At 43.7% G+C, this 26,900-nt stretch overlaps 1 protein-coding gene across 1 annotated transcript in view; it reads left to right on the top strand.

The window, feature by feature from the left end:
• Window positions 1-26,900, top strand: part of CFAP251 (cilia and flagella associated protein 251) — a 670,115-nt gene that overhangs the window by 386,478 nt on the left and 256,737 nt on the right. Inside the window, exon 15 of the mRNA XM_085633872.1 lies at window positions 25,895-26,079. Coding sequence (XP_085489998.1) covers window positions 25,895-26,079 — 185 coding nt within the window. The remainder of the gene's footprint in view (window positions 1-25,894; window positions 26,080-26,900) is intronic.

The following is a 26,900-nucleotide window of genomic DNA, read 5'->3' as shown; positions in this document are numbered from 1 at the left end:
ATGTGTGTAGTCTGAATGCAGAGTACTAGCATTCTCAATCATTAGGTCTTCCATCGATTAACATGCCTGAATCATCCGCATCGTCAAGGTGGGAAGCCCCACAGTAACTTTTAAAACTCATCATTGGCCTGAAAGGCCTTAACCATTATCACTTTAGTAACAGACTCCCTTCATCAAATAGTTGAGTGCCCTGATTCTTACCCCTCTCAGCGACCATAATAACTCCGATTTCTACAACATGTTGTGTGCAAAGAGACTACCAGAGTTTGGCTGTCCCTTCAGACAGATAAGTCACACTTTTCACTTCAGAAATTTCTACTTAAATCTTTCTTTAGATTGTGAATGTTGAGCCCTTCCACCGCTACCTCTGGATTAGATGATTAAAATAATTTTGGACACACCAAAGAATACTGCTATCTGGTTCGGGGCTCTAATTTATAATACGTGAACTTGTAGAATAAAATAATCAAGAGGTCAAGATAAAAAATATATGTAAATCACAACTTGGTGGCTTAACCTCCCGCAGACAGAATAAATTAATGCTTGTGCCACAACGCAGCGAGATAGCGGTTAACAGCAAACACTACTGGTGTAGAGCTGTCTCTTGTCAGAATCCTAAAAGCTACTGAGTGGATTTTGGTCCCAAGATTTCAACATATTGGGCATATCCACTTGCACCTCAAATATAAATATTCTGGGCAAAAGAGCAGTTACTGCTCCACGGTCTCCGGTGTTGACCCACAAGCAGGGTAAAGAATGGAACCAGTGTCCTTGTTTCAACTTCAGGGAAACACTTTTGTAGTCAGACAGACAATTGAAAATGCACATACAAACTCTTAGTGAGTGCAGGGGTAATTATGTCAAGAGAGACTTCAAAAGAGGTAATATCCTTAAATTCAAGGGATTTCTCAGTTAGTTGCCCATCATTCTTTCGCAAAACACAGTGTTCGCGGGAAAAAAAACTAGTAACTTTCTTTTATGATTCTAGCGTCGGACTTACAAATACTGATAGCATTATGCCAAAAAGTTTGAAAACTGAACTTCAGAAACCAATTGCGTACAACATTAAACCAAGGTATTTGTTTGACATTGCTAAGGGCCATGATTTCCCTCAAAGAGTCCCTATATTCCTTAAGTTCTGGAGTAGTTCACAGACATACAGACGTACACAGAAAACAAGTGGCTTTAGTGGGGTCAGGTAAGAGATTCGTCTAATGCCTAAATAAAAAAAGAGCAGGGTCAGGGGGATACATGACTGGACAAGCGAGTAATGATCTGGCAAAACTATTCTCCGCTATAGCCAATTCCTGGGTATTAATATATTCCCAAACTTCAGCTCCTTAGAACACAGCACTTTGTGCTTTCGCACGGTATACTTCTAGTGTGGGAGACACTGCAAGAGAGTTTGATTCTTTATGCAGCCGCAAAATAGCTGAGGCTCTATGCTTGATAAGAAGTATACTCTTATTAAGTTGGGGCTCCCAGCTAAGTTTGTCTGAGATCTTGACTCCTAAATAATCTATGCTATGCACTCTTTCTAGAGACTCAGTTCCTACCCTCAGAATGCAATTTCTGGTCGTCCCTGTTCCGAACACCATAAACTTAGTCTTGGTTGCATTAAATTCTAAGCTTCTGCTTGAACAAATATCCAGAAATGTATTAATCAATACCTGTAAACCCATGGGTGTTTTTGAAATCAAAAGTGAGTCACCTGCAAACAATAAGATTGGAATTGTTTTGCTATTTAAAAGAAGAGAATCATTCTGGCAGTCTAAAAAAACTTGTACCACTTCATTAATATATAAGTTAAATAAAGTGGGAGCGAGGACGCACCCCTAATGTACACCACGCTAAATAAGAATGCGGTCCGTTAGCTCCCCTTTACTACCCCAGCAGACCTGGGCATAGTTTTCTGTGTGGAACTTGGCTATGAGATTCACCAAGTTCCCAGGAACTCCTATTTTAAGCAATACACCCCATAATTTGCCCGTGGGAACCAGATCAAAAGTGGCCCTAAGGTCCACAAACAATTTCTGCTTGCAAATAGTGCATATTTCCAATGGAGAAGGGACAGATGGAAAACGTGGTTGAATGTGCTGGTCTTCAGACGAAATCCGTCTTGAAGTGGGAAGAAAACTTAGTAGTTTTTCCAGGACTTGCCTTGCTAACTTTTTTTGTAGATTGTCCAAAAGGCCTATAATTGGAGGGAATACTTGGATCTCCCTTCTTATACACCGGGATAATTTCAGCACCCCTCCAAGTGGTTGAATTTCCCCTCCCCTTGCTATGGCATTAGAAATAAGATTATTACAACTTGTCCAGATCAGGGGTTCAGATTTGAACAGGTCACCGGGGATTTTGTCAGGTCCGGGGGCTTTAGCAGATTTTAATGAGAAAATGACTTCTCTTCCAGGGGATACTCATCAATAGTCATAAGCACTGAATAATCCCCTCCCATGTGCGGGACCCCGGAGCATATACAAAAATACATATAAATGTGTATGTTTAGAACCACAAGTACATAGTACTTCCAAAAACATACATATATACACGTATACACATATAAATATGCAGCCTATAATATGTCTAATAGACTGAAAAGCCAAAATTACATAGATTTCTACTGTAAGAAACTAATATCACATGTAAATAATGTAACATAGAACATATACTGCAGTAGTGTTCAACAACAACCCTTTATTTTCATAAAACAGGCAATTTGTTCTTAGGCTGCATAGATGAATAATCATCACCGTATACCAAAAATCTGGCACCTTGCCTTTAAGGCTGCAGAGAACCTGGACACCGTGCCTTTAAGAACTCCAGGAGCCCCCTGCTCCTATCATGCACCACAGGTGACAGTTTGGTCAGTTCTTTTTTCTGGCTCCTAATGTGAGGATCCTGAAGCTTGAGCTCAGTCTTTTTTTTTTTTACTTTTTTCAGTCAGAAGTTGATTTTCTACTACTTCATTCGACATTTTTCTTGGCTGGTATTATTTTCTAACTACTTTCTGACATTTTTACTATCTTTTTATGTCAGAAATGCCAGCTTTGTTTAACAAATGTCCTTCCTGGGGGAAGAAGATGGCGAAATCCAACCCTCACGCTGTGTGTATTGTGTGTTTGCCATCCTCACACAATCGACAGAAGTGTTACTACTGGCAACAATTTTCTAAAAGAACTCTGCGTGTCAGAGAAAAGATCAGACTTCATGCGTCGATGGAGAGAGGAAAAACCAAAAGTGGCCTTGAGTCTCATTCCAAGAAGCCCTCCTCTCATGGACGACATAAGAAGGGTCGATCTGCTTCACCTGCTTCCATAAAAAGGCCGATTCCAGAGTGCTTGCCGTCTGCGTTGAAATCGGCGTCAGAAAAGCGAGTAAGCCATTCTACGACGTCGAGGGACAGATCGCCGTCGAAGAGACAAGAACCGTCATCGACAAAAAGTAAGTCGATGTCGAGGCATACTTCGGGCTCGAAGTATGTGAGTGAAGACCGGTCTAAGTCGACGTCAAGACATCCGTCGACGACTAGACACCGGTCGAGATCTCCGCCTCCTTCTTGAAGGTCGGCGTCCAGAGGTTCGACGATGAGAAATCCCTCTCTGACCCACAGACGGACGACGTCGAGGGCACAATCGGCGATGAGAAAATCGTCGTCGAAGGTACCATACACCCACTGACGCTCGACGTCGAGAAGACGGTCCAGATCGCCGTCGAGGAGACCGACGTCGAGAGCATCATTGCAGAGACATAAATCTTCCAGTGTGTCTCCACAGTGGTCGACGTCGGTGGTGGCATTATCTGGGTCGACGTCGAGGCAACGTTCGACGTTGAGGGAGAGGATTGTTGCCACTTCTAAAGACGCACCAGAAAAACCAAGGTCGACGTCGAGGACACAGCGGTAGACGTCGAGAGAAGTGTCATCTTCTCCTGGAATCAACATTATACAAGTCACACCTGAGGGATCTCTGCATCCAAGAGAAAAGTCTCCTACTAACTTATCGCCACGATGGCTGGAGAGTATTCAACACTGGAAAGTGCCACCTAGAGTTCTGGGAACGGAATTCTCCAAATCTCTATCGCCACCCAGAGCCTCTGGGAGATCCCTTCCACGCAGGTCCCCAAGAAGGTCTCGATCACCTGTGAGAAGGCGTTCAAGATCAAGAGGACATTCAAGATCTCTCTGCTCTCCTACTCCTAAGAGAAGATGTAGATCTCCAACAACAACTACGTCAACAAGATCTTCTATTAGGGATTATTCTCCTACTCTGTCCACTACACCCCCATCTAGGGTGTCCCTGATAGACGATCTTGGAACTTTTAATGAAGTCCTTTGTAGGGGTGCCAACAAGCTCAATATCACTATGTAAACTCCACCAGTTTCCACATCAGTGATCTTTGAAACTTTACATCACAGGTCTTCTGCAAAGCCTCTGCTTCCTTTGGTTCCAGGTCTGCTAGAACCTGCAATGCAGACCTTCCTTACCCCGGCGACAGTGGGTTCAGTTCCCACCAGGATTTCCAAGAAATATAAGGCCCCCGAGCAGGACCTGTTTTTTCTTCGTGCAGTCCCACGTCCAGACTCAGTGATAGTGGCTGCAGCCAGGAAGGCACATTCGGCTACATCTTCTTCTACTGCCCCACCAGAGAAGGACAGCAAGAATATGGATTCTCTGGGCAAACGAATGTGCAATACTTCGGCTTCAATTATGAAGGTGGCTAGTGTTTCCGCTGGGTCGGTACGATAGGTCTCTCTGGGATTCCTTGGCGTGATTTTCGGACAAACTCCAGAAGGAACATCAACAGGACTTCCAAGAAATATTACAAGAAGGCGGACTGGTAGCTTATCAGGTTATAAGTGCAGCTGCAGATGCATCTAACTTGGCCGGCCATGGATACTCGCATGGCATCTGCTCAAGGTGATCGGCATGGCTTCGTCTTACGGGGCTAAAACCTGATGCACAAAGAAGGATCACAAACCTCCCATTCAACGGATCCTCTCTGTTCGCTGCCAATGCGGACGACGAAATGTCCAAGATGAAGATCGAAAAGAGGAAAGAGTTTAGGCATAGATTCTGTCCCTATAATCAACACTCCTCTCAACAGAGGGTTCAAACCCCTCATTGGAACACGCAAAATCAGGGTCAAGGTCAATCCAGGACCAATTACCAACAAAGAAGACCTGGATGAGGGAGAGAATCTACGAAACAACAACCTAACGTTCCTAAACCATCAGTAAAACAATGAGGGATGGCTTCCTCCATGCCCGTTGACCACTCCGGTGGGAGGAAGTGTTATGTTACACCTGGAGGAGTGCAAGAGGTTAACAAAGGACAAGTGGGTTTTGAATATTGTGCAGAATGGCTATCTGCTCAGGTTCAAATCCCCACCTCCATCAGTTCCCTCCACAGCAAAAGTCTCTTCAAAGACACCACTTGTTGCAAGCAGAAGTAAACGTGCTCCTACAAAAGCATGCCCTAGAAAGGGTCCCTATTCCACAACGAAAACAAGGGATTTATTCTCGCTATTTTCTGGTTCAGAGAAGAGGTCCTACCAGAGAATACAGACCAATACTCGACTTAAAGACTGCTCAACAAGTACATTCGCAAAGAGACATTTCGAATGTTGGCTTTACATCAAATATTCCCTCAGCCTCATCAGGGAGCTTGGATGTGTGCAATAGACCTACAGGACTCATACTTTCATATTCCAGTGTCCATAAAACATCACAAATTTCTACTATTCCAGGTGTCTGCCCAACATTTTCAGTTCAAAGTTCTCCCGTTCGGACTCAAATCAGCCCCGAACATTTTCCAAGTGCATGGCAGTGGTGGCAGCTTTTCTTCGCAAGCAAAGGATATTCATATACCCCTATCTGGACGACTGGCTTCTGAAGAGCTCGTCACCTGTTCTGCTTCAGAGACATCTCTCGTACTGTCTGCAGTTGCTAAACTGGTTTGGCCTTCATGTAAACTACAAGAAATCAATCTTAAACCCATCTCAGAAGATCCACTATCTGGGTGCCTTACTGGATACCGCAGAAGCAAGCTTGTGTCCTTCGGAGGAGAGGTTGCCCTCAATTCAGGAGAAATGCCGCAACCTTCTTCTCACACAGTATCCCACAGTCAGGCAGGTATCATCACTGCTGGGATTGATGGCATCATGCATCTTCATCGTACCAAATGCCAGGCTGAACATGCGTCCGTTGCAGCAATCTCTGGAAGACCAATGGATGCAAGTGTCAGGGCGCTGGGAGGATCAGCTGCTTCTCTCTCAATTGGACAAAGATTGCATCAAATGGTGGATGAAGAGATCCAATCTCATGAAAGGAGTTCCCTTTCACCTGGACCCTCCTGCACAAACAATAGTCACGGATGCTTCACTCCAGGGATGGGGTGCTCACATGGGGGTTCTTCAAGTTCAAGGCCTGTGGTCGGAAACGGAAAACAAACTTACCATATCAATCTCTTGGAGTTGAGAGCAGTGCACTTAGCTCTCAAATCATTATACCCGTCACTTCAATCTCAGTACCTTCTGATTCAAATGGACAACACGACCACCATGCATTATTTAAACAAACAGGGAGGTACCCGATCAAGGCCTCTTTCTCTAGAGTCCCAAAGCATCTGGAAGTGGCTTCTTGCAAGAGACTTGAACATTGTGGCAATGCATCTTCCGGGGACTCTCAACGTCCAAGCGGATGCCCTGAGCACAGAATACGTCAAAGCGCACGACTGGTCTCTCAACGACGGAGTCATTCAAAGCATCTTCCGAGAATAGGGAACGCCAGACATCGACCTGTTTGTATACGCGGTAAACGCAAAATGCCCCGTCTTCGCATCCAGGTTTCCTCCCTCCCTGCCCTTTTGGTAAATTGGTCTCAGACATTATTGTATGCCTTTCCACCAATTCCGTTGATTCCCACAGTGATCAACAAGTGTTACAGGACCAATTCCAGGATGATTTTGATAGCTCCGGAATCAGTGGTGGTATCCGGATCTCCTTCAGCTATCAGAAGTCCCACACAGGAGGTTACCATGCCGGCCAGATCTACTATCCAAGAACGAAGGGAAGGTATTCCACCCCAATCTATCATCCCTGCGGCTGACGGCATGGCTCCTGAAGTCCTTCAATACGGACATCTAGACTTACCTCCAGAATGTCTGAACATTCTTAAAGAGGCTAAGAGGCCTTCCACAAGACAAAAGAGGTTTTACTTATGGTGCACGAACAATGGACAAGATCTCGTCTGGGGTCAGGAACAGGTGCTTTTACCATATTTACTGTATTTGGCCAAATTTGGTTTGAAATTTTCCTCTATTAAGGTGCATCTTGCAGCTATTACAGTGTATAGAAAATTACCTAATCAAATTTCCTTCTTCAAAATCCCTGTGATCAAAGATTTTCTCGAGGGATTAAAAAAGGTTTACCCTCCAGTTAGAGCTCCTTCGCCACCTTGGGAGCTCAACATTGTATTAACAAAACTGATGAGTGCTCCTTTTGAGCCTATTCATAGAGCTTCTTTACAACATTTGACATGGAAACCTGCTTTTTTTAGTGGCTATCACCTCTGCTCGCAGAGTAAGTGAAATCCAAGCATTATGCTGTAAAGAGCCCTATACTGTTTTTCATGCAAACAGAGTGGTTTTAAGAACGCATCTGAGTTTTCTACTCAAAGTAGTCTCGGATTTCCATATTAACCAGACAATCACTCTCCCCACTTTCTTTCTGAATCCTTCAAACCTTCCGGAAAGGTCCCTCCTCTCGTTGGATCTTAAGAGGGTTTTGAAATTTTACTTAGACAAAACAAAAGGCTTGAGGAAAACGGACCGACTGTTTATAAACTATGGGTCCATAAGTACTGGATCTGCCGCTTCGAAACGGTCTATCTCTAGGTGGATAGTGTCTTGTATATCCTTGTCCTATCAATTGGCCAATTGAGTCCTTCCTGGTAAGCCTAAGGCCCATTCCACCAGGGGAAAGGCTTCTACCACAGCTCTTCTTAAAAACATTCCTATGGCAGAGATTTGTAAAGCAGCCACATGGCGCTCAGTGCATACTTTCACACGCTATTACTGTTTGGACTCTGATACACAGGCGGATGCCCAATTCGGGCATGCTTCACTCAAAAATCTGTTTGGAGAATTACTTGTTAGATGCTATGTTGAAAATTATTGCGATTGTTTGCTCATCCGCGAGGAAGTGGGTATGGGCGTGCTACTCTATTCAGTGCTTATGACTATTGATGAGTATCCCCTGGAAGAGAAGGATAAGTTACTTACCTGTAATCCTAGTTCTCTTCCAGGGGTATACTCATCAAAGTCATAAGCAACCCTCCCGCCTCCCCGGATGAGCATCAACAGTATGATAATGTGTTATTTGCATCTGATATCCTGGTTACTACATGTTAGTACGCCGCACAAAAAGAACTGACCTAACTGTCACCTGTGGTGCATGATGGGAGCAGGGGGCTCCTGGAGGTCTATAAGGCACGGTGTCCAGGTTCTCTGAATCCTTAAAGGCAAGGTGCCAGTTTTTTCTATCACCGGTGATGATTATTCATCTATGCAGCCTAAGAACAAATTGCCTGCAATTAGAAAAGAAAGTGTTGTTCTTGAACACTAGTGCAGTATATGTTCTATGTTACATTATTTACATGTGATATTATTTTCTTAATGTAGAAATCCATGTAATTTTGGCTTTTCAGTCTATTGGACATATTATAGGGTGCATATTTATATGTGTATACATGTATATATGTATGTTTTTGGAAGTACTATGTACATGTGGTTCTAAACATACACATATATATGTCTATTTGTATATGCTCCGGGGTCCCACACATGGGCAGGGATTATTCAGTGCTTATGACTTTGATGAGTATACCCCTGGAAGAGAACTAGGATTACAGGTAAGTAACTTATCCATCTGCTCTTCCACCGCTACCTCTTAGGTGATTACAATTACTTTGGCCATTGCAAAATCTTAAATAAAGGATCCTCTTGAATCATGTTACAAGACGAATGTTTATACTGATGACCCTCACAAAATGTGCATATATTGTCCTTATATTGATTATAAAGCAAAAGTCTGTAAAATCTGCAGGAAATTTTCTGCCAAGACACTCAGTGACCTGCAAAATCTGCAGGCAGTTTTTTGCCAAGACTCTCAGTGACTGTATAAGAAGGATTCTAGGGTGGCTTCATAAATTTCCCCGGGGGAAATCTGCCCAAAGGGCCCCTCAAGAAAAGACAGTGCAGAAGCGCCATCTTTAGACCTCCAACATTCCAAAGAAGGATGGAGGAATTAAGTCTCTGAAAAAAAATGAACAGACCTGCCTCTCCTGCCTCAGAGTGCAAAAGAAAAGAACCTTCTTCCTCACCCAGGTCTCCACCATCGTTTCCTCAGATGAAAAGATCTAGATGGGCTCTATGGCACAACCTACACCCCAGGCCAAGTTTAGATCAGATGCCAGGATACACAAAAAGAATGTGGTTACTCACCCCAATACAATTTGTACCATCAGCCGCTGGAGTATTAACTGAATTATCCATGATTATGGGAAAAGGAGTGTTCAATAGGTTGTGGAAATTATGATAGACACTATGAGTCTGCTTTAGAGGTTGGAATGCTCATCTCCATCACTAATGTGACGGATATGCCGTCCGCCTTCTAGCAAGTCCACTAGTATATAATTAGAATATAATGCACTTGTAATAAGGCGACCACGTACTGTACTTGTAAGCAGTGCTTAATTTGTAAAATATTAAGTGCAGGTGCTCAAATTTTTAGGCGGCCACACCCACTTTCCCGGCTACACCCACTTCTTCCACTGGCTCCACCCACTTACTCTATTGGCTCTACCCACATCCTCAACTGGCCCTTCGGAAAGCCAGATGTAATACCCAGTGATTCCATGATATATAGGGGGTCATGTCTTTGAAAAATAAACATACTGGGTCATGTCCGTCAAGTATCCAGGTGCATTAGGCTTACACAGTCATCATATGCACTATAACATCTCCAAATTCACCGTCCACGCACTGCAATGCACATGGCTGCGACATAATCTATCCGGCAAACATTGGTAGTGTACGGTGGTAGGTGGTGTTCCCCACAGAGCTGAAGGTGGGATAGTGGTGCGTATGCACTACTGCTTTAATAATAGGGTTCCTCTTAAGTGGTTGTTATTGGCACCCTCGAGCAAAGGGGAGAGAGGGACTCCTGCTTTGACTGAGGTGCAGTGTGCTGTGAGTGAGGGAGGGCTGAGTGAGTTGCTTTCAGGGCTGGAAAGACAGACCCTTCCTGAAAGCAGCATCCCAGCCACCATTGGAACGGGGTTACTAACCCCTTCCAATCTAGTAGCTCAGCCCCTTCTAGATTCGTATTATGCACAGAGCTTACGATTAGTCTATTCAATAAAACCAAATAGATTTTTTTGTACAACAGGAATGCTGAACTGATAAATTGGAACGTGCTCTCGTATGTAATGAAGAAAAAAGTGGCTCTGCAAAATAAAATATTTGCATAGGATGACATAATGAGACCAGTTTATGGGTCATGTACATGACAGATCAAATTGATTCTTGAAGTTAGCATACCGGGGGGGTTATGATTTTTCGAGGTCTTCAGAGGTATCAATATGTGGATGGAGCCCCTGTCTCAGGTGGACTCTGACAGCTCTTTTTTGTTGATCACGCACCCTTTGAACTGTGAAGGCAGACAAAACAAGCATTTGCAATGCAATAGGTCTCGCATTTACGGGAGTTTAAGCTATTGGCAGTGTAAATGACAATGTGTTTTATTTATTTTTCAAAAACCAAAACATACATAAAAGGCATTGTCATTTACAATGCCTATAGCTCAAATTTGCGTAAATGCGAGACCTATTGCATTGCAAATTACTTGTTGTTTGGAGTGTTTGGGCTGGATGTGGTGTTCTTTCTACAGTAAAACATGGTGGATCCGGTAACAAGCCAAAGAGTCTAAAGTGTGATTAGAAAAGAAGGACGCAGGACGTGTTTGTTACTTAAAAGGGTGAAAGTGACAGCATTATGCATATTCCATTCGAACAAGTGAAACAGGCGTTCGAACAAGTAAAACAAGTGAGACGAAAAAAACAGTCAGGAGTGAAACTACAACTAAACAGCCTGAAAACTAAAATGAATTACAACAGTTTATAAAATAAAACCACTTACCACCAGATTGGGTAACTTGACAGACCATGGGTCAACCTACACACAAACAGTGTACATTCTAAAAAGGCCATTTTAAGAGTGTTTTTAAAGCAGCTAGTGGTGGGGGGAGGACACAGAAAGGGGAGATGAGGTAGCGAGAGCAGAGGCACCGAAGACACGAGAAAAAAAAAAAAGCAACACAATATTAAGCAGTGACTTGGCAGGTAATAACAGTCTTGTTAACTGACTTATGGATTGAAAATCGGGTTCTCATTATAATCACGCCATTATCCACGATAGGTTTGTAACTTCTCGTGTTTTCTGTCAATGGGGAAAGCTGCAATTATGTCCTTTAAGTGGATCGATAAAAAGATTACATAAAAATATTAAAACAAAACTTTTTTTTCTAATCTGAAAGGAAGTTCGGACTGTGATGTTGTGGGCCCTAAGGTGACATTGCAGGGAAAACAAGACAGACAATGAAGTGCTCAGTAAGACTGGAGCGCTGGAGAGGTTTGTCCAGCTCCCTTTGTGTAAGCATGGTCACCTGAAACTGCGCACACTGCCTGTTGCCGCCCAGCCCCAACCCTCGCACTACCAAATCTGTATGTGTTTACGTTAGAAATAAAATGCATTGTTTTTTATATTATTGTGCTAACATTTAAAGGCCGGAGGTGAACTACTTCCGCAAACGTATGCAAACAATCGGCCAGGTAGGTGCTCGTTCTGCAGTAGACTAGCATACTTTTTCAACGAGTCGTTGGTGTAGGGTCAAGGGAACGTCGGGGGGAGGGGGCGGGGGGCCGGGTGGGTCGTTAGTCAGTCAGTGTTCAAAACCGCAACAAAGCCAGAAGAACATGGACACACAAAGACTGCAGAGTGCAGACAGTGCACAGCGGTGCGTGGGTTAACTGACAAAATTAGGGCACACTGGGCCAGGCGGGCCTGACAGCCTGCAGTGCCTGCATCACCTGGTGCTGCAGCTGTTGCCTGTTACTGGACTAGTGGCTACATTACTACTGCTGCCTGCGATCCTCAACCAACGTCGTCGGCGGTCGTCGTGCTCAGTCGCACTGGCTGGGGAGTTCAGTTGATTGGCTGTTGATTGAAGTGTGACCAGTTACGTTAACTCGGTGGTGAGGTGCGACCGGCCCGAGCGCGGGTATGCTAGGGCATGGCAATGCGCAATCTGAAATCTGCGCACGCTCACGCTGCCTGCTGCCACCCAACCCTGGCAGGTGAACCAAAAATCCAGCTCAAATCAGTGTCCCACCCCGCCAGCCGGAAACACTGAACTAAGGGCAGCGCGGCCGCGGAACATAGAGATTGCACTGACTGACTGGGACTGTGGATTGATGAGAGTGAGACAGACGGACGAGCTCAGCAGCAGACACTGCGGACGAGTTCCATAAAATAACAGTAACACTGTGACACACTGCCAAGTCCAGTACCAGTAGTGAGGTAAATTATTATCAAAGAAAGTCAATGACGTGCAGCAACGCGTGTCGACCAAGTCCTGATAATTAAGTGCCGGTATTGAGCTATAGGCATTGTAAATGACAATGCCTTTTTTGTATGTTTTGTTTTTTGAAACATAAATAAAACGCATTGTCATTTATACTGCCAATAGCTTAAACTCCCATAAATGTGAGACCTATTGCATTGCGAATGCATGTTTTGTCTGCCTTCACAGTTCAAAGGGTGCATGATCAACAAAAAAGAGCTTTCAGAGTCCTCGAAGACCTCGAAAAATCATAACCCCCCGGTATGCTAACTTGAAGAATCCATTTGATCTGTCATGTACATGACCCATAAACTGGTCTCATTATGTCATCCTATGCAAATATTTTATTTTGCAGAGCCACTTTTTTCTTCATTACATACGAGAGCACGTTCCAATTTGTGAGTTCAGCATTCCTGCTGTACCAAAAAATCTATTTGGTTTTATTGAATAGACTAACAGTAAGCTCTGTGCATAATAAGAATCTAGGAGGGGCTAAGCTACTAGATTGGAAAGGGTTAGTAACCCCGTTCCAATGGTGGCTGGGATGCTGCTTTCAGGAAGGGTCTGTCTTTCCAGCCCTGAAAGCAACTCCCTCAGCCCTCCCTCACTCACAGCACACTGCACCTCAATCAAAGCAGGAGTCCCTCTCCCCCCTTTGCTCGAGGGTGCCAATAACAACCACTTAAGAGGAACCCTATTATTAAAGCAGTAGCTCAGAATTTCTGTCTTGTCTATATTCAACTGCAGGCAGTTTTTTTTCATCCAGTCAGCGACTCTTGTCATGCATCTGTGGAAGTTTGTTCTGGTGGTGGTGGTGGGGTCGTTGGTAAGTGAGAGGTGGAGTTTAGTGTGTGTAGGAAATTATGTTGGGACCGTGGGATCTGACTATGTTGGCCTGCTGGGTCATATATGGGTTGAAGTGCTTAGGGCTGAGGGATGAGCCCTGGGGGACATCGCAGGTGATCTTCTTGAGTTCAGAGGTGAAAGGTGAGCAGTGGATCCTCTGGGTTCCGCTGAGGAAGGAGGTGATTCTTCTGAGCGCTTCCCTTTGGATGCCGATGTGGTGGAGTCTTTCGAGGAGCCTGTGGTGGGATACAGTGTTGAAGGCTGCTGAGAGGTCGATAAGGATGAGAGCTGCTGTTTCTCCTTGGTCAAGGAGGGTTTGGATGTTGTCGGTGGCTGCGATGAGGGCAGTTTTGGTGTTGTGATCGCTGCGGAAGCTGCATTGGGAGGAGTTGAGTAGCTGGTTCTGCTCCAGGTGTGTCATGTTGATGATCTTTTCCAGTACCTTTGCTGGAAATGGGAGCAGGGAGATTGGTCGGTAGGTTTTGAGTTTGCTGGGGTCACTGGAGGGTTTTTTGAGTAGTCTGACTTTGGCGTGCTTCCAGGTGTGAGGAAATGTTGCAGTGGTGACATAGGTGTTGGGCAGGGTGGTGAGCTCCTGACCAATCCTTTGGTTTCCGAGGTTGAAGATGCGGTGGGGGCATGGGTCTGAGGGAGCTCCCAAGTGGATGAATTACATGGTGGAGGTGGTGTCCTGGGTAAACAAGAGGTTCCATGTGGTCAATCTGGGGTTTGTGTCGGTTGCAAACCAAGATAGAGTCACCATTCTCAAACTCACACATGAGGAAAGAAGGTCCGAATATCCCTCTTTCCAGATTTCACAATTGCAATGCAGGAAACTCTAAATTAACTATTGCATATTTATATGTGTATACATGTATATATGTATGTTTTTGGAAGTACTATGTACATGTGGTTCTAAACATACACATATATATGTCTATTTGTATATGCTCCGGGGTCCCACACATGGGCAGGGATTATTCAGTGCTTATGACTTTGATGAGTATACCCCTGGAAGAGAACTAGGATTACAGGTAAGTAACTTATCCATCTGCTCTTCCACCGCTACCTCTTAGGTGATTACAATTACTTTGGCCATTGCAAAATCTTAAATAAAGGATCCTCTTGAATCATGTTACAAGACGAATGTTTATACTGATGACCCTCACAAAATGTGCATATATTGTCCTTATATTGATTATAAAGCAAAAGTCTGTAAAATCTGCAGGAAATTTTCTGCCAAGACACTCAGTGACCTGCAAAATCTGCAGGCAGTTTTTTGCCAAGACTCTCAGTGACTGTATAAGAAGGATTCTAGGGTGGCTTCATAAATTTCCCCGGGGGAAATCTGCCCAAAGGGCCCCTCAAGAAAAGACAGTGCAGAAGCGCCATCTTTAGACCTCCAACATTCCAAAGAAGGATGGAGGAATTAAGTCTCTGAAAAAAAATGAACAGACCTGCCTCTCCTGCCTCAGAGTGCAAAAGAAAAGAACCTTCTTCCTCACCCAGGTCTCCACCATCGTTTCCTCAGATGAAAAGATCTAGATGGGCTCTATGGCACAACCTACACCCCAGGCCAAGTTTAGATCAGATGCCAGGATACACAAAAAGAATGTGGTTACTCACCCCAATACAATTTGTACCATCAGCCGCTGGAGTATTAACTGAATTATCCATGATTATGGGAAAAGGAGTGTTCAATAGGTTGTGGAAATTATGATAGACACTATGAGTCTGCTTTAGAGGTTGGAATGCTCATCTCCATCACTAATGTGACGGATATGCCGTCCGCCTTCTAGCAAGTCCACTAGTATATAATTAGAATATAATGCACTTGTAATAAGGCGACCACGTACTGTACTTGTAAGCAGTGCTTAATTTGTAAAATATTAAGTGCAGGTGCTCAAATTTTTAGGCGGCCACACCCACTTTCCCGGCTACACCCACTTCTTCCACTGGCTCCACCCACTTACTCTATTGGCTCTACCCACATCCTCAACTGGCCCTTCGGAAAGCCAGATGTAATACCCAGTGATTCCATGATATATAGGGGGTCATGTCTTTGAAAAATAAACATACTGGGTCATGTCCGTCAAGTATCCAGGTGCATTAGGCTTACACAGTCATCATATGCACTATAACATCTCCAAATGAAGAAGGACGCAGGACGTGTTTGTTATTTAAAAGGGTGAAAGTGACAGCATTATGCATATTCCATTCGAACAAGTGAAACAGGCGTTCGAACAAGTAAAACAAGTGAGACGAAAAAAACAGTCAGGAGTGAAACTACAACTAAACAGCCTGAAAACTAAAATGAATTACAACAGTTTATAAAATAAAACCACTTACCACCAGATTGGGTAACTTGACAGACCATGGGTCAACCTACACACAAACAGTGTACATTCTAAAAAGGCCATTTTAAGAGTGTTTTTAAAGCAGCTAGTGGTGGGGGGAGGACACAGAAAGGGGAGATGAGGTAGCGAGAGCAGAGGCACCGAAGACACGAGAAAAAAAAAAAAGCAACACAATATTAAGCAGTGACTTGGCAGGTAATAACAGTCTTGTTAACTGACTTATGGATTGAAAATCGGGTTCTCATTATAATCACGCCATTATCCACGATAGGTTTGTAACTTCTCGTGTTTTCTGTCAATGGGGAAAGCTGCAATTATGTCCTTTAAGTGGATCGATAAAAAGATTACATAAAAATATTAAAACAAAACTTTTTTTTCTAATCTGAAAGGAAGTTCGGACTGTGATGTTGTGGGCCCTAAGGTGACATTGCAGGGAAAACAAGACAGACAATGAAGTGCTCAGTAAGGCTGGAGCGCTGGAGAGGTTTGTCCAGCTCCCTTTGTGTAAGCATGGTCACCTGAAACTGCGCACACTGCCTGTTGCCGCCCAGCCCCAACCCTCGCACTACCAAATCTGTATGTGTTTACGTTAGAAATAAAATGCATTGTTTTTTATATTATTGTGCTAACATTTAAAGGCCGTAGGTGAACTACTTCCGCAAACGTATGCAAACAATCGGCCAGGTAGGTGCTCGTTCTGCAGTAGACTAGCATACTTTTTCAACGAGTCGTTGGTGTAGGGTCAAGGGAACGTCGGGGGGAGGGGGCGGGGGGCCGGGTGGGTCGTTAGTCAGTCAGTGTTCAAAACCGCAACAAAGCCAGAAGAACATGGACACACAAAGACTGCAGAGTGCAGACAGTGCACAGCGGTGCGTGGGTTAACTGACAAAATTAGGGCACACTGGGCCAGGCGGGCCTGACAGCCTGCAGTGCCTGCATCACCTGGTGCTGCAGCTGTTGCCTGTTACTGGACTAGTGGCTACATTACTACTGCTGCCTGCGATCCTCAACCAACGTCGTCGGCGGTCGTCGTGCTCAGTCGCACTGGCTGGGGAGTTCAGTTGATTGGCTGTTGATTGAAGTGTGACCAGTTACGTTAACTCGGTGGTGAGGTGCGACCGGCCCGAGCGCGGGTATGCTAGGGCATGGCAATGCGCAATCTGAAATCTGCGCACGCTCACGCTGCCTGCTGCCACCCAACCCTGGCAGGTGAACCAAAAATCCAGCTCAAATCAGTGTCCCACCCCGCCAGCCGGAAACACTGAACTAAGGGCAGCGCGGCCGCGGAACATAGAGATTGCACTGACTGACTGGGACTGTGGATTGATGAGAGTGAGACAGACGGACGAGCTCAGCAGCAGACACTGCGGACGAGTTCCATAAAATAACAGTAACACTGTGACACACTGCCAAGTCCAGTACCAGTAGTGAGGTAAATTATTATCAAAGAAAGTCAATGACGTGCAGCAACGCGTGTCGACCAAGTCCTGATAATTAAGTGCCGGTATTGAGCTATAGGCATTGTAAATGACAATGCCTTTTTTGTATGTTTTGTTTTTTGAAACATAAATAAAACGCATTGTCATTTATACTGCCAATAGCTTAAACTCCCATAAATGTGAGACCTATTGCATTGCGAATGCATGTTTTGTCTGCCTTCACAGTTCAAAGGGTGCGTGATCAACAAAAAAGAGCTTTCAGAGTCCTCGAAGACCTCGAAAAATCATAACCCCCCGGTATGCTAACTTGAAGAATCCATTTGATCTGTCATGTACATGACCCATAAACTGGTCTCATTATGTCATCCTATGCAAATATTTTATTTTGCAGAGCCACTTTTTTCTTCATTACATACGAGAGCACGTTCCAATTTGTGAGTTCAGCATTCCTGCTGTACCAAAAAATCTATTTGGTTTTATTGAATAGACTAACAGTAAGCTCTGTGCATAATAAGAATCTAGGAGGGGCTAAGCTACTAGATTGGAAAGGGTTAGTAACCCCGTTCCAATGGTGGCTGGGATGCTGCTTTCAGGAAGGGTCTGTCTTTCCAGCCCTGAAAGCAACTCCCTCAGCCCTCCCTCACTCACAGCACACTGCACCTCAATCAAAGCAGGAGTCCCTCTCCCCCCTTTGCTCGAGGGTGCCAATAACAACCACTTAAGAGGAACCCTATTATTAAAGCAGTAGCACATACGCAGCACTATCCGACCTTCAGCTCTGTGGGGAACACCACCTACCACCGTACACTACCCATGTTTGCAGGATAGATTATGTCGCAGCCATGTGCATTGCAGTGCGTGGGCGGTGAATTTGGAGATGATATGGTGCATATGAAGACTGTGTAAGCCTAATGTACCTGGATACTTGACGGACATGACCCAGAATGTTTTTTTTAAAGACATGACCCCCTATATATCATGGAATCACTGGGTATTACATCTGGCTTTCCGAAGGGCCAGTTGAGGATGTGGGTAGAGCCAATAGAGTAAGTGGGTGGAGCCAGTGGAAGAAGTGGGTGGAGCGGGGAAAGTGGGTGTGGCAGCCTAAAACATTTGTGCACCTGCACTTAATATTTTACATACTAAGCACTGCCTGTGTCACTGTGCATCTTGTGTGTAGGGGTAGCGATTGGAAGATCTTACATGGTATACGTGAGGAAACAGGCAGAGGAGACAGCGTTGATCTGTGATTTCATGGTGAGCTTGTTGTCAATGATGATTCCGAGGTTTCTGGTGCGGTTGGAAGGAGTGGGTGTGGGACCTAGGTCTGATGACCACCAGGAGTCGTTCCATGTGTTGCTGTTGAAGATCAGAATTTCTGTCTTGTCTATATTCAACTGCAGGCAGTTTTTTTTCATCCAGTCAGCGACTCTTGTCATGCATCTGTGGAAGTTTGTTCTGGTGGTGGTGGTGGGGTCGTTGGTAAGTGAGAGGTGGAGTTTAGTGTGTGTAGGAAATTATGTTGGGACCGTGGGATCTGACTATGTTGGCCTGCTGGGTCATATATGGGTTGAAGTGCTTAGGGCTGAGGGATGAGCCCTGGGGGACATCGCAGGTGATCTTCTTGAGTTCAGAGGTGAAAGGTGAGCAGTGGATCCTCTGGGTTCCGCTGAGGAAGGAGGTGATTCTTCTGAGCGCTTCCCTTTGGATGCCGATGTGGTGGAGTCTTTCGAGGAGCCTGTGGTGGGATACAGTGTTGAAGGCTGCTGAGAGGTCGATAAGGATGAGAGCTGCTGTTTCTCCTTGGTCAAGGAGGGTTTGGATGTTGTCGGTGGCTGCGATGAGGGCAGTTTTGGTGTTGTGATCGCTGCGGAAGCTGCATTGGGAGGAGTTGAGTAGCTGGTTCTGCTCCAGGTGTGTCATGTTGATGATCTTTTCCAGTACCTTTGCTGGAAATGGGAGCAGGGAGATTGGTCGGTAGGTTTTGAGTTTGCTGGGGTCACTGGAGGGTTTTTTGAGTAGTCTGACTTTGGCGTGCTTCCAGGTGTGAGGAAATGTTGCAGTGGTGACATAGGTGTTGGGCAGGGTGGTGAGCTCCTGACCAATCCTTTGGTTTCCGAGGTTGAAGATGCGGTGGGGGCATGGGTCTGAGGGAGCTCCCAAGTGGATGGATTACATGGTGGAGGTGGTGTCCTGGGTAAACAAGAGGTTCCATGTGGTCAATCTGGGGTTTGTGTCGGTTGCAAACCAAGATAGAGTCACCATTCTCAAACTCACACATGAGGAAAGAAGGTCCGAATATCCCTCTTTCCAGATTTCACAATTGCAATGCAGGAAACTCTAAATTAACTATTGCATATCCCGCATCCATGTGCAGTGTGAAATATTCCAAAGAAATAACTCTAAATATTTGCCCTGCACATGGACCTAATGTGCGTGCATAGATGTTAGTGCTAATGGAGGTTTTGATAGTTTGGTTTGATGGTTAGCAGATTTTAAATAAGGCGGAAGTCACAGCAGCAGGAAGATTTGGTGATCGCCACTCCGGTCCTTAGTGGTAAGAGCCTTAATAGTGCAATAAATACATTCTAATTTCGAAAGTGCATGGTTACATATTTGTGCATGAGAAATTCACATCAATTTGGAGGTGGCAGTGTGTGGAGAGGGCCAGTTACAGGGAACACATTCTAGCGAAGCAGCAATGACAAATCATATTGAAACATACAGGACAGACGCTACACTGAATATCTAGCAAACACTTGACAAGAGACAAAAGACCATCCTTCAAGCTCTCTAATCAACAAAGCAAAAAAGGCGAGGTGACATCGGTCCACAGACCCGGATCAGAGCCTCCAGTGCTTTAATAAAGGTACCTGTGGCCCTTCCTAAGACATCATCAGCTTACTAACATTGTCGGCTTACTAAGACAACAGTACTTCCATTGACGTACGAGAAACCGTTGAAGAGCTCAGTGTTACCGCTGCCTAGGACTGTAACAACAACAATGTCAACTACGATATCGCCGCAGCGACCACCACAGTGGTAACTGGCACCTCACCTTCGACAGCCGCTCTGTTGACGATCCCATCGGTATTACTGTCGATGGAGATACTGAAGAAGAGACTGGCGCAGTTGACGAAGCCCAAAAAAATTCCATTAAGTACTTAGAAGGGTGTTTCAGTGCCATTCCTGTCGAGTCCTGCATCGCCAAGCAAGGTGGGACCTCTAGCACCAAGTTACCTTCAGGACATTGATGATGAAGGGTCTTTTGGTGCTGCCTATAGCCCAGCTGACTTTTATGTTAAATGTCAAGAGGAGGATGAGGAATACATGTAGGGTGAATATTCATTTCCACCTCGAACAGACTCACAGGTGATTAGAACCGTTCAGTACTTTGAAGATTATGAGTCTTATGAACAGGAATTCCACAAAGAGATGATGGAGGTGGTGTTCCACGATCATTTGTTACAGATTTAAGCATTCGTTAAAGACTCCTGTCGGCAGTTTACTATAAAAAGGTTTCCAGAGCTTTCATAAACAAAATCACCAAAGCAATCATATTTTCCACTTTATTTGGCAGTTCTACAGCAATGTCCATTTACTCCTCATACACCACGTATTTTGCCGTCACTTCAAATCCCTCCACCACGTCCTGTATTATCTACAGTGGGTGATGACTTTTTTTTCCAATGACGATTGTGAGAAAGAAGTAGTAACAGATTATCTAAATCTAGATTCAGAGCAGTATGATTACTTAGCACCTGTTTCCCCACCACCTACTCTGCCAGCAGGAGACTCACCGCCAGATGACATCTGAGGTTTTTATGCTCTTTTAGAATGAGTGTATAAAAACTTGATTTAGCAATGAAGCAATCCAGTTGTTTTTATGATTCCAAAAAACCCACTCATAAATCTGTTAAAGCTAATCCATTAGTAGATTTCATTTGGAATGAAAGTGTAAATGTCATGAGAAACACAGCAATAATCTCTGCAGCTGTCCCTCGCCTGGACAAAAATATAAGGCTCAGGATGATTAACCTACAGGTCTAATCTTTGAGCTAATTCCATAGTATTGCAAGCTGCCCAAACGAGATGGCAAAACCCAACCACTTCCAGTACCACACCACCTGACAGAGAGGGAACAATATTGGTAAAAGGTTCTCTGACATGACAATAACTGTCCACAGAAAAAACAAAGCTAGATGGGGTGGCAGGACTTTCTTCTTCTGTGCCAGTAAACTTTGGAACTCTTTGCCTCTAACTTTGCACTCCCGATCCAACCTGCTGCAGTTTAGAAAGCAGCTAATAACATGGCTTTTTGCTGAATCACTCCGTCAATCTTGGTTACCTGCTCTCTCGTTGCTGACCATCTGGTGATAAACCACCAGCGCAAAGACACCTCCGGGTAATTGTGCGCTATGCTAAATAAATTTACATTACATTACATTACAGCAGCTATGGTAAGGGCGGCCAACTCATTGATGATCCTTGGTCATTACGACTGGCAAATATGGTCGGACATTAGCACATATTTGGACTTTTTGCCAGAGGACTAAGAGAGCTGAGGCAAAGAACACGCAGTGTGAAGGTGAGTAAGCCTTGCCTACCACAGTAGACTGTGCCATGGAAATAACATCTGTAGGGTTCAGGCAGCTTGCATGTGCTGCATTTTTCGGAGCCCGATATCGAAGAAGCACTTTTTACGAGTGTGGGCAAGAGCTTGCAGTCAATCATAACTGACACTGATATGCCAAGATCATTTAGCATTCCATAGCAGAGACACCAGCCCTTTCATGAAGCCACAGGCTGAGTTCAATATACATTTAAAGCAGAATATTAGTCCTAGAGGTATCCGTCCTATCAACCTCCTCAAAAGGCCTGCCAGCAACAATATACTTCACAGCAGAGCTTTATCGCCAGTTGCTTACATGAAGCAAGTTCCTCGAAGAAAGCAGGGATCTTAGAGTAAGGACTCTATCAGAAGACCGTGATGTGATGGAAGCACTGACCACTATAGTTTTCCCCTCAAACAAAGTGGGAGGAAGAATCACCAATTATCACAGGCATTGCACGTGTGTAATTACAGACTGTTTGGTCTTGGACCTTATAACATACATTTACACTTTAGAATATATCCAAAGACCCCCACATACACCACCGTTAAGCACATCCCATCTACACCTTTGTCTGTAACTTTTAGAGTTTCTGATCATGTTACACAAGGGAACTATTGAGCAAGTGCCCTTTGTCCAGCAAATACAGGTTTCTACCTCTTCTTTTTCTAATAAAGAAACAATCCAGAGAATGGAGGCCAATTCTTGATCATCAACAAATAAACAAATACCTCAGAAAACAATCATTTTGCATGTCACACTCCTTGACATCCTTCATCTTCTGAATCATGGAGACTACATGACATTATTAGAAATCCAAGATGCGTATTTTCATATCCCTGTTCATCCAAAACGCCACAAATATTTAAGTTTGAAGTGGCATAAACAATTCAAAGCCATCCCATTTGGCCTCACTTCTGCCCCTCGTATTTTTACAAAATGTCTTGCTCAAGAGGCCACATATATGAGAAGAAAAGATCATCATGTTTATCCTTACATTTATGACTGGCAAGTAAAAGCTTCTTCTTATCAAGCAGCTAAAAAGTCGATGGAGCCTTGTCTGTGTCTCTTCAGAAATGTAGGTCTTACTGCCATAGAGTCAAAACGTCCCTCAAATGGTGCAGGAAGGTAACATTCCTTGGAGCCAGGCTGAATACTACAAAAGATAATGCTTATCTGACACTAAAAAGGTGTGCAAATGTAATGGACATTGCCAACAAATTGTTAAAAAGACAGTTTCTGTTCACCTGTCCCCAAATCACTATTAAGGATGATATCCTCATGCATTCCTTTGATCCCCTTTTTGCCACCTGTAAATGAGGCATCTGCAAGAAAAGCTGGACATGCAGTGGTTTCACATCCAGGGTCCCTTTGGCGATATAGTGAGCATAACTCCAAGAATTAAATCGCTTCATCCTGGTGGACTTTGCATATCAGCCCCCTAGAACTAAAAGCTGCCATTAGATCTCCAGACATTTTGGCCACGGATCAGGGGCTCTTCGGTACCAGTGTGCACAGATAATACAATAAAAATGCAAATCAACATTCAAAGAAGCATGAAATTCCAACTATTGCGTATAGAAGCACTAATAATTTGGACATGGTCAGGACAGCATCACATTAACAGTAGAGCATGTGCCAGGACACCCTAAGCAGGATGATAAAACTGCCATGACTGAGAGTTAAATTGTCAACTACTATATGACTTCACTCGTTGTGGCAGGCCAAAAGTGGATCCATGCACAACTGCCCGGGACTGGAAATGCCAATTTTACACACATTGGAACCCGCAAACAGGGTCATGGGCGAATGTGCTTTCGTTAGCGTGGTCAGGAATCTTTGTCTATTCGTTTCTCCCAATACCCATGGTTCCAAAGGTACTGATCCAAGATGAAGAGGGATGCAGGCAAAATCATACTAATAGCCCCTACACGGCACAGACCACACTGGTTGACAGAGCACTTCTCCCATTGTGACAACCAGAGTTCTTAAACTTGTCGGTTCCTGAACACAATGAATACTCACATCTAGATATACCATAGTTTTGTAAAAAGAACTTAGCTGGAGGCAGGGCGGAAACAACCAACAGAACATAGAAATGTAAATAAAAACTATTCTGTTTATGGTGTGTTAAAGTACCCTTACCAGCTATATCACGTTTTATGAGATCTTTCTATAAGACATTCCTGTGGTCAAATAGAATTGTGATGGAATTCTTAAGACAACGTTTTAGAGCTTGTTCTCCATTGAAGCATCCACCAATTCCTTTGTAATTAAATATAGTACTTTCCCAGTTGAAGAGTCCTTTTGAACCCATTCATCAAGTCAGACTGAACTATCATTCCTGGAAAACAACTTTGCTGTTAGCATTAACATCTGCAAGAGTAGTGAATGAACGACAGGCGATTACCATTAAGGAGCCCTATATGCTGTTTAGAGATGACTGGGTTATATTAAGAACAAACCCTTGATTAATTCCAAAGGTACCATTAGAATTTCACTTAAATGAACCTAGTTTCAAAATTCTAACGATGTAGCGGAAAGAGCACTTCACACTTGACTTAAGAAGGTGCTTGAAATGTTATAGAGACAGTACTAACAAATTTAGAAAGACAGATCAACTATTGGTAGCCTGTGTTACCTTTTGTAAAGATCTCTCTCTTTGAAAATAAAGCACAGTCCGCTGGATCTCTACGGCTATTGTGTTTTGTTGCCGCACAGCAGGAAGACCTCTTTAAAGTAAAGTCAAAGCATACTGTACAGGAAGTGTGTCCACTTGTGCTGTTCTATTCACAGATGTGTCAATGAAAGACCTTTGTAGGGCATCAACGTGGAAGATTAGTCGCATGTGAAACTGCACAAAAATGATGTATGTATTGTTTAACTGCTTGTGGTTCTAATTCAAGCATATAAATCAATGAAAGATCCAATACCGGAGAAGGAAAAACGTTTCTTACCTATAACTGCAGTTCTCCAGTATTGGTATCTTGCATAGGTTCATATGCACCCCACCCGCAATCCCTATTGAGGCTCACATATTCAGTAAAACTAATTGCTGTTCACACTTGTACTAGAAAATCTGAAGTATGATAGCCTCTGAGGCATTGGTACTCGCAATCATTTTGCCAGAGACTTTATCATATACGTATGCTATTGCTGTAAGATATCTTAAAAAACATAAAGATGTTCAGAATGTTAAGCGGTGCAGGATACCCTAGTTACTTCCTTTCGTTACTTCAATTAACCTTTAAATATATACCTGCCTGTTTATTTAACATCTTATTAATATTAGTGCTGAGTGGAGTAAACATCAGCCTAGTGCTGCTGTTGATTAGGAGGCCGCATGTAAAAGTCAAGAGGGCCGCATGTGGCCCCCGGGCCATACTTTGAGTATTGCTGCTCTGAGGCGAGTGGTGGTCAGGGTGCTGCAATCTGATTGGCTTAAGTTTAGTTCTTTTCAGATTACATGAATAGGATAATAAAGTGAATGTTTTCAGCCATTGCAGGCTATGTTTAGCATAGAACTGCTTTCTGAATTCTACTGTGGGGCTCAACGATGGGGAATGATTCAGTGGATGTGAACCTATGAAACATAAAAATACTAAAGAACTACAGTTGCAGATAAGTAACTTTTTTTCCATTCAGATAAATAACTTATTTTTTCAAGATCATAAGTTGATCAAAAGCTGTGTTATGGGTTCATATGTAACTAAAAACAGAGTGAGTTTAAATGTTGCACTCACTTTGTGACATTACAGACCAAGATTAAGCTATAAGTGAATGGATGCTGGCTCTGCCCCAAAAGGCGCAGATGCAGGTGTTACAACACTAGACACTAAAGGTATTTGGATGATCTGTGAAAGTTAGGGAGAGTGATTGCATTTGGAAACATGGACCAACATGTGCATCGAAGTGAACTTATGTCTACCTGCTTGATTTGACTGAATATTCTTTTCAGGTGGAGTACGATCTGAGCAACAGTACCGAGGGTACTCTTCAAATCCTGAGCAGTGACCGCATTGAACAGAGTGCCATCCCCAAATGCCTGGCCTGGTACCCTCCAATTACTAAGGAGAGTTTCATTGTAACTTCCAATGACCAGTTCAAAATGAAGCTTTACAATGCAACTACCAAAATGTGCAGGTATAGTACTAATGAGAGTGAGTGAGTGGAGAAAACTGTAAAGAACCCACAAATGCTGTGCAAGAAGTCTCAGGGCAATAACTGGAATATGTAGACAACATCAAGAAAAGGAATTGGCTTGTTTTCACAGTACTAAATGAACAGTAGCATCACTTACACTATGTACTTCACAGTGGACTGTATATTCCCACTATTTTTAATTATCTTATTTTTAGTAGCTACTGCATTGGCTCTTATGGATCTATTTGATGTTGATTTGGTGGCAACCTTTGAATGAACTACAGGTTAGTCAACTACTTGCCCCAACGTTTGGTCCCAATTGTTATCTTAATGTGCTCAACAATGGGTATGACTCTGGATGGGAATGGACTCAGGAGAGAATGGAGGTGTGACTTAAGGACCTTCAGAGTGGGGAGGACTCTTTTATTGAACATTGAACAAGATTAGTAAATTTTAAGCAGGTGGCTGTATACACGTTTTATGTCACATTTGAATACTGTATGCCCCAGGGTTGATTTAAAGCTTGTTGAATATTCAATGATTTTAATCATTTAAACAATGCATGTTCCAAGGCTCAGTTAGTCAAGACTCAAAGAAGGTCCGTTTAGCGAAAGGAAGAGAGTACAGCTCAGGAGAATGGGGATTGTGTCATGGGGTAGAATCTGGGCCTGATTCTCCAAAAATATTGTAAATCTACTCCTGTAAATTTGTATGTACGTTTGCAATAGATTCATTATGGGGGGGAATTTTCGCAGAAATTCCTTGAAATCCTAAGAATCTGTGACAACTGAAGCTTTTCTAGAGTATTCATATGCAAAAGG

This window comes from Triturus cristatus, chromosome 11 (assembly GCF_964204655.1).
Source record: "Triturus cristatus chromosome 11, aTriCri1.1, whole genome shotgun sequence".
Taxonomy (NCBI): Eukaryota; Metazoa; Chordata; class Amphibia; order Caudata; family Salamandridae; genus Triturus; species Triturus cristatus.
Note: the sequence above shows the minus strand (reverse complement) of the source record. Positions and strands in the feature narration are given on the sequence as shown.